The 8706-nt window shown below is 39.3% G+C and overlaps 1 protein-coding gene across 1 annotated transcript in view; it reads right to left on the reverse strand.

Annotated features, from left to right (window-relative positions):
* The window catches only part of KCNU1 (potassium calcium-activated channel subfamily U member 1), a 158461-nt gene extending 153531 nt beyond the window's left edge, over window positions 1–4930 (reverse strand). Inside the window, exons 1-2 of the mRNA XM_045997611.1 lie at window positions 4784–4930; window positions 1521–1640 (exon numbers count right to left, since the gene is read on the reverse strand). Coding sequence (XP_045853567.1) covers window positions 1521–1640; window positions 4784–4930 — 267 coding nt within the window. The remainder of the gene's footprint in view (window positions 1–1520; window positions 1641–4783) is intronic.
* Window positions 4931–8706: the final 3776 nt, after the last annotated feature.

Consider the following 8706-nt stretch of genomic DNA (forward strand, 5'->3'; position numbering starts at 1 on the left):
CTGTAACAGACTGGGGAAAAAAAAAACAAAACAGTTCTTCCATTACTAAAGAAGTAATTTTTATTGTTGTGTAATCAGTGGTCATTCCTTTTTCACTCACTCCCCATGTGCAGTGCTCATACAGTGGATGGTGTAAGTTCTCTTCTCCCTCACCCTAGAGACCTTTACTATGTCATTCCCAATATTATCCTCATACAATCAAACATGATTTGAACATTTGAAGAGATTCTACTCAGGGAACCCTGATCTAATTAAAAAGAATCACTAAATTCTTCTCTAACAAGTTATACTGACAGGCATTTCAGAAAAGGGACCAAAACCAGAAGAAAGTAAAAAGGACAGGTACATTCCCAGATGATTCAACATTCCCTGTAGATTTTATCAAGAATTATATATATTTCCAAATACGTTTTAAAAAGTAATTTTATCTTAATTAAACAACATTAACCAGAAAACAGCAATGTTTCCACCAATTACAAAAAAAAGCAAAGGATAATCTCTAGTTCACATACATCTACTTCCACCGTATCACCATCTGATGGCAGCATACCCTCAAAATTTAGATCCTATTTTTTAATGTTTCAGATCAATTTATTCCTTTATAGGGGCATCTGCTATTTCTATACAATGTGATATAAATATTTCCCTGGCCTGGTCTGTTCTCTCAAGGAGCACACAGTACACTGGAAGAGACAGGAATATACACAGATAATTTTAATAACTGTGCAATGAATATTATAGAAGCTTAGAGATGGACTCTTAGCCTAATATGAAGATAAGGTAAGATTTTTCCCTATGAGGGCGCCTGGGTGGCTCAGTGGGTTAAGCCTCTGCCTTTGGCTCAGGTCATGATCTCAGAGTCCTGGGATTGAGTCCCACATTGGGCTCTCTGCTCAGCAGGGAGCCTGCTTCCCTCTCTCTCTCTCTTTGCCTGCCTCTCTGCCTACTTGTGATCTCTCTCTGTCAAATAAACAAATAAAATCTTTAAAAAAAAAAAATTTTCCCTATGAGATTATGCCTGAATTGAGTTTTAGTATGTGCAAGTTACCTAGATTAAAACAGGTAAAATGATGAATATCATCATAGAGAGGCAAAAGAAACTAGTTTGTAAATGACAAAGAGACAAATAGAATAAAAGGAGGGGAAAATAGTTGTATATTTTCAGGCCTGATGATCCACTAAACATCACATATTTGGGCACATCTACTGTATGCCAGACATCCATGTACATACAAGGAAAACAAAATGAACACAATCTTTGTCCTAATAAAGCTTTTCTTCTAGCACAGCACTAATGATCAATTGAAACTATAATGCCAAGTAATTATATTCAAATTAAAAAGAAGCAGGATAATGGATAGGGAAGAAGCAGGGAGACAGCAGTGGGATGGCAGTGGTATTTTAGATAAGGCCACCAGGGAACACCAGATGTTTACCTAGGTGATAAAATTACATATAGCGACTATAATCACACTCATGGCTAAAGTACGTTAGCAAGCTAACAATGAAAATGCACTTACCAACACTTGCCCCACAAAGGTTTGTGCTGAGAGCAGCATTTCTATATGATTGCGAAATATTCCTTGGAAGTGGAGACTTTCCAAATGTCTATTACCAATGCTCTTTGTCAAGAGTAGTTCCTATAAGCAAGAGAGAAGAAGTGAGAGTGAGCTGCATCCCAGAGAAAAGATCCCAAAGTGTGTTGGGATCCTGCTGTGTTATCAGCCAGACATCACTACACCTTGTCCAACCCAGAGAACCCCAGAGTTGCTTATTCAGCATATCATGAAATGAATTTCACTGGGTTTGCATTTTACTGGCCTTTTGCACAGCTTTTTAATTAGAATTCTGCAGTCTTCTCCATGCCTTCTTCACATGCTCTCAGTCCTAGACCCTTCAAACTGACATTATGGTAGTGATCAGGGTTGGGAGTAGCATGCTTCTTCCTGCTCTGGGAATATCTTTTATCCTTTTCTATCAAGATACATGGACAAAGGAAAAAGATTGCAAATTGATTTTTAGTGATTACTTAAGTATCTGCTCTTTTTTTTTTTTTTTTTTTGAGGAAGAAGAAGTTTCAGCAATTTTATGTTACTTTTAGTTCCTTATCTGGTGACACATCCTGCTGATACAATCCCTCCTCATATTTATAAAATGCCTTCACTTATATTTAAAATTTATAGTAATCCTATGAAGTAAACAGAAGTGTGATTAAACCCACGATCTACTGATAAGGAAACGGGAGTATAGAGAAATTACATGACTGGCCCATAAGCAGGGGATGAGGTACTCCTGGAGTCTGAACTGCCCCCATATCTGTTGATAAGCTACTACCAAGAAAGACGCAGGTGAGCTAGGATTGACCACACCATGCTGCCTGAGACCCTCCGATTTTTAGAAAAACTCATTATATACAGAGCTAGGGTTTTAAAATGACTTAATTTTTCTACTCATAATTTCTGAATGGTAGAAGAGAAGTCTCATTAAATAACTGATAGAATTCATATCTTGATCAATAATTTGTCTTCTAACACTTATGACTCATCATGTGCATTCCTAAGATGTTGTCTGAGACTTGGTTTTAAAAACATTCAATATAGGGGCGCCTGGGTGGCTCAGTGGGTTAAAGCCTCTGCCTTCAGCTCAGGTCATGATCCCAGGGTCCTGGGATCAAGCCCCGCATGGGGCTCTCTGCTCAGCAGGGAGCCTGCTTCTCTTTCTCTCTGTCTGCCTGTTTCTCTGCCTACCTGTGATCTCTGCCTGTCAAATAAATAAATAAAATCTTTTTAAAAAAATAAATAAAAATAAGAACGTTTAATATAACATTAATATGGAATGCTCCTTTGAATTTCATTATGAAATTAGAGGACCCTTCTGTGGGAAAACCACTTGACCCTAAGATACAATAAAATCATACTTACGAATATAGTAAACATCCTAAAAATTCACATTTAAGGAGAAAACTACTACTCCAAATAATTTTTTTTTGACATTTTATTTATTTATTTGACAGAGAGAGATCACAAGTAGGCAGAGAGGCAGGCAGAGAGAGAGAAGGGGAAGCAGGCTCCCTGCCGAGCAGGGAGCCCAATGTGGGGCTCAATCCCAGGACTCTGAGATCACGACCTGAGCTGAAAGCAGAGGCTTAACCTACTGAGCCACCCAGGTGCCCATACTCCAAATAATTTTTAAAATGACTCTAATATTTGTGACATTTTTTGCATTAGGCCACTTTCCCAAAGGCTTAGAGAAAGAAATACAGCACTGTCAATTTAATTAAATATAACAAGTTACAGAGAAGTCATTCAGCTTATATCAAATTCTCTCCTCAAGGTCCAAAACCAGAAAAGTAGAGTATTCTGGTGGCTTGGACCCTACTTCTTAACATTGTAATAGTTGCCTTCTATTAGAAATTAAAAGGCGTCTCTGGACAGAAGGGTAGACATGAACTACATCCAAAAGACAGGAAAAATACAACAAATGTTTATAGACAAATGGGTTCTCACATTTTTGTAACCACACAAAAATAAATACAATGGGGAAAAAAGACACATTTTCTGGAGCAAAAGTCTAAGAAGATTAAAAAATTCTAGCAATTCAGTTGTTCATTGGGGAAAAGAGAAAAAAGGTAGAAGGCCATTACTCATTTGTGTACTCTATCAGTCTTGTTAAGGAGTAAGTGCACCTCATGCACCTCAGAATCCTTTCCACAGTTTTTATGCCATTGCTTAAAGTCTTAACAAATAATTAAGAATAGAGGGAACTTATTTAGCACCAAAATCTATGAACTGTAGTACTGGGTACATGTCGAATGTAGAAACCTGAATTCCATTTTATGATATTGCCAATAACCTTAAAAGTTACCGAGTTATTACAAATTCTTTTATTTTATGTCAAAGTTTACCATTAAGAGAAATGTTTTAAGCAACTTTTCAATATCGATTACAATGCACAAGCAAAATGTGTTCTGTTATGAAAATTACTATATCAGGAAAACAAAGTCTGAGAAGTAAAAATTGGAAACAAATCACACAGGGCATGATAAAGCTCTTTGCCTTTGGCCACTGGTATTAGAACAACCATTATACAGCATTTGAGAGTTTTATTTTAAGCTCTTAAGGAAAATCTTATCTGAATAAGATACCATTATTCTCATCATCATCATTTGCCAGCTGTTACTCAATAACACCCACTCTTGCAAAGCTTGTTTGGTTGTGAAAAGTGTCTCTGAATTTGTGGCTGGATGGCATGTGCATGTATGCATGGGTTTCTGTATGAATGTATGCACAACTAGGTATGTTGTGTTAACACGGTATATAAAAGACAGTGTGCATGTGTTAAGTACATATGCATCCTGCATGTGTGATTTATGAAAGTAAGGTTGACTTGATGGTGGTTTTTGCCTTCCTCATAGTACCAAGAACAACTATCATTTGAAAATTGAAAATAGAGACAAAGATACAATGTTTGTGGACATTTTTTCTTTTTTCAGAATAGTGACCCTCTGTTTCCAGAGGTACCATTCATCATCAGCCACACCAGACACTGCTTCTCTGAGAGGTGGGAGAGGAGGCCCAGCTCTGTACCTGCGGCCTTTGGAATGGCATCCTGGGGTCCTGTTTCCCACCCCTGGGGGAGGATCCGCCCCTTTCTAAGGCACTAGATTAGAGCTGGTTCTGTTAGCTCATGAAAACGGAGTGGAGCTTAAATTGTTTTCTAAACCCAATCACTTGTCAAACCTGTCTCAGTCTTCACAAGTGGGATCCAAAATAAGGAAACTGACCAAAAGAATTCCTGTTCCCTTGATGTTTTGCCATTTTTTAATGGTTCTCCAGATTAGTCTGAAAATGAGTAAGATGAGGAGTCCAAGGAAGAAGGTCACAAAGGATGAAAGAATAAACGCTATTTGGATCTCACTTGGGCAGGGCATTTTCCCAGATCTTCCCCACTATCACTCTGTGGCTTTGTTCAAAAGATCAGCAGACGGAACTGCTGACCTTCTGTGATGTCATGATCACATGGTAATGATTCCAGAAATTAGAGCTTAGTGTATTACTGAGTCCTAATACCAGGTGTAATAGCAATGAGTGATTCCTGGAACAAGGGTCAGCTAACCACTGCAATGCTGACTCATAGGTTGCAAAGGAATGAGCAGGAGAAGACCAGGGTCCACAACATATGTCTTCAGAAGACAAGAGTTCTAGATCTGATTCTGTTAGTAACTTTCTCTCTGACTTAGAGGAAATTGCAGCCTTCATGGCTGTGGTCAATGGGCTATTTATTTGGTTTGTTGCAAATACCTTCAGAACAATTTTTTGTTTTGTTTTGTTTTGTTTTTAGTGAAATGAAATCTAGCCATCTGTGTGTCAGTGAATTGATTCTTCACCTGAGCAGATGCCCCATTCTCAGTAATCTTGGAAGGACAGATGAGAGGAATACTTAGATTTTTGCTTAGCTCATCAACAGAAAGGCATGGTAGTGCAGGTATTGTAGAAGGCAATTTTACTGGTGCAAACATTGGTCAGTTGTTAAATATTTGAGCTCAGGAATCCATTCCCCTTATCTCTTCTTTATGGGACCCTCCTCTTTCTTGCTTTTATCCCCGCCCTATCAGCGAACACTTTGGTCCAGCAGAGGTAAAGTTCAGAATGAGAGCAATTTCTTTTATTTTCTCTGATGTTTTCAAAGGCATAAGAAATGTCATGCTTTTCAGGGCACCAAGTGGCAGGCAAAATGTCAAAGCCTGATGGGGGGGCCTAGTCCCCCCAGTTATTGTGAAGATGGCCTGACACAAGGTGATGAGACCCAAGGAAATTTTGTTGTCCTTTGGAGCCCTCTGTGATTCTGCTCTATGTGGCAGACTATTTCTAGAAAGGAATTACAACATTTCCTAGAACTGCTGCCACAGTTATATTTCCTTCTAAGCTGAGTTATAATTTCCACGAAATCTAGTCATTAAGCTAGCATAGGGCAATATTAGGAAGGGTTCTGGTCTATAGTTAAGAGCCTTGAATTCTGGCCTTAGTCTTTCAATTAAGTTGCTCTGTGATGTCTAATAAGTCACTTTACTTGAAAGATTGTGAAAAAATCTTATATTTTATGTTGAAAATAACATAATAATATACCTGATGTAATTACTGTGGGGATTCAATAAGGTAGTGTGATCATGTTTTAAAAGCATAAAACTTAAAACAAGAAAAGAAAACCACCATTAACTATTTCAGTTCCTTTTTTGAATGACACTGATTATAAAGCAAAGAGGAAGGAAGGAAAGAAGGGGGAGGAAGAAAAGGAAGAAATTATATGTTTAGATCACATGCATGCATGAGTGCACGTTCCTCTAGCTAGCTTTTTGGAATGTAAGATCACAATTTCCAAATTAAAGCTCATTTACTTAGTCTGATTAATCTTAAGTAATGTTTAAGCTATCATCATCAATGAAACTTACTTCCCTAATTTTTGCTATTCAATATTATCAAAGTAGTACCAGTTCTTTCCAAGATGCTATTTAGGCATCTCGTTCCCCTTTCCCAGCAATTGTCCTACAAGAACAAAAATATCCAATTTCAATTAAACAGCCAGGTACTTTGTCCCTCTAATATTATGTTAAGGTGATGGTAATATTAGTTTCTTTGGCTGAGTCAAGAAATGTGTGGATGGTTTCAAAAGTCAGTCTTTCCAAACTGGTCTTGACCCTGGAGTATCTGGGTCATCTTGTTTCCCTGGAACTGTCCCAGCTTCCGTACTAGAAGTCCAACATCCTGAGAAGACCCTTGGTCGTGGGCAGATTGGGGTAGGTGGTCCTCCTGCCACCCACACTTCCACTTTCTCATCTACACAGTGCTGCAGCTGCACTGCCCTACCCTAGCTAAAAGAGCACGCAAATCCTTTTCTTTCCCCAGACCTTTCTGACACACTCTTCCCTCTGCCTAGAACACACACTTCTGTCTCCATCAGCTGCTTTCTTATGGTCTCTTTTTAAATGACACATTGCACTTTCCTGACCATCCTATAGAAAGGAGGGCTGGTCACATGCCCCAGGATTCTGTGATGGCCCTTTCCTTCATGGCACTTCATGGCATTTCTTGTAATTACCTTATTTCCTGTTGCCTGGTTTATTTTCTCTTCCCTCACAAGAATGCAAGCTCCATAAGCTTAGGGATCATACCTGTTTTATTCATGACCGAGTAGCCCGTGTCAAGTAGTATACCTGCCGCATGCTTGACAAGTCACCTAAACTTAACAAATATCTGGAGATTGAATGAATAAATTCCAGATCCTTAGAAATATTTGTTAGGTGAATGAAACACTGACTCTACACAGACTTTAGCTGAAGTTATCCATACTTCTCTACTTCATATTTCCCTCCTCTCACTACAAACTATTTTCATGAAGGAAGTGTGCTATTTGCAGTTTCCTTATGCACAGAGCATGGTGTGTGGTGTGTGTATGTGTGCTCAGAATGTTTGTATACAATGTTTGTGTACGGTTGGTTTATGTGTGTGTGTATGTGGTGTGTGCATGTGATGACAGTACTAGGTGTGTGTGGGCACATGGTGACGTGTGTGTGCTTATGCAAGCGGTGTGTATGTATGTGTTGAGTGGTGCCGTGTATGTGTGTGTAGTGGAAATAGCATATGATTTGGATCAAAGTATTAATATCTTTGCTAACAGTTCAAATTTGATAACTATTTTCAGAGTTACTGAGTTATTTTATCATGGTAGAAGTATATGATGAAGGAAAAGCTGCCCTTTGTAGCTTGGTAGCAATTCAGTATTCAGAACTAGAGAGATAGACAACTTTGGAACAACATTACCTTTTACAATAACTGAGAAAGGATTCTCCTTATACTAGGTAATTTGAAGAAAAGAAAAAAATCACTATTCTGTTGGCTACTACTCTCAGCCCAAATCTATGCCCTGTGTGTGTGTGTGTGTGTGTGTGTGTGTGTGTGTGTGTGTGTGTATTGAGCAAGTACTATGTACCAGGCACAATGGAAGCACAATGGTCAACAAAAGAAACCTAGTTCATCCTCACAGGGAATACAGTTAACTGAGGAAGATGTTTACAGTTAGAAACTGGGACACGTGTTTGAGGGAAAAAAAAACAAAACAGGTGGTAGAAGAGAGACTGAATCGAGGTAAGGAAGCCAGAAGCTGCGTCAAGCATATCGTGTGTGAAACTGAGGGCTGAAGCATGACATGCTACCACAACCAGATCCCCCAGTGGGTATGGAGAAGCTGGGAACAAGCACTGTACCCACTGTTAGGCAGAGGCACCATCATGGGCAAGGTTGGGATGGATGGCACTTCTGAAGAGGGTGGTTGGATGCACAGTAATGACCCAAGGGAGGCTGCTGCGTATGAAGGGGACCAGATCACCCAAGGCCTTGTGTTCCACTTGATAAAAAAAAATACAAACAGACCAACAAAAATTCAAGAACAAGAGGAAACATTTGAAGGCTTTCAGAGAAGGGAGTTAAGTGACTGAATCCCAGTTGTAAAGGGATTACCTTGGCTTACTAAGATACCACTGCAGGTGAGATGTGTTGGCTGCTGGGAGTGACGTCCAGGAGGTTCTGCTCCCATGTATGAGGGAGAGGAGGGAGAGGACTGGTCAAATCTACCCTGCTTTTCCAGCTGGTACTTCTGGGTGGTTCTTGGGACCATTCACTGCTATGCCTAAAACTCCATCGAAGAGGGGCG

The sequence above is a fragment of the Meles meles genome, chromosome 2, assembly GCF_922984935.1.
Source record: "Meles meles chromosome 2, mMelMel3.1 paternal haplotype, whole genome shotgun sequence".
Lineage (NCBI taxonomy): Eukaryota > Metazoa > Chordata > Mammalia > Carnivora > Mustelidae > Meles > Meles meles.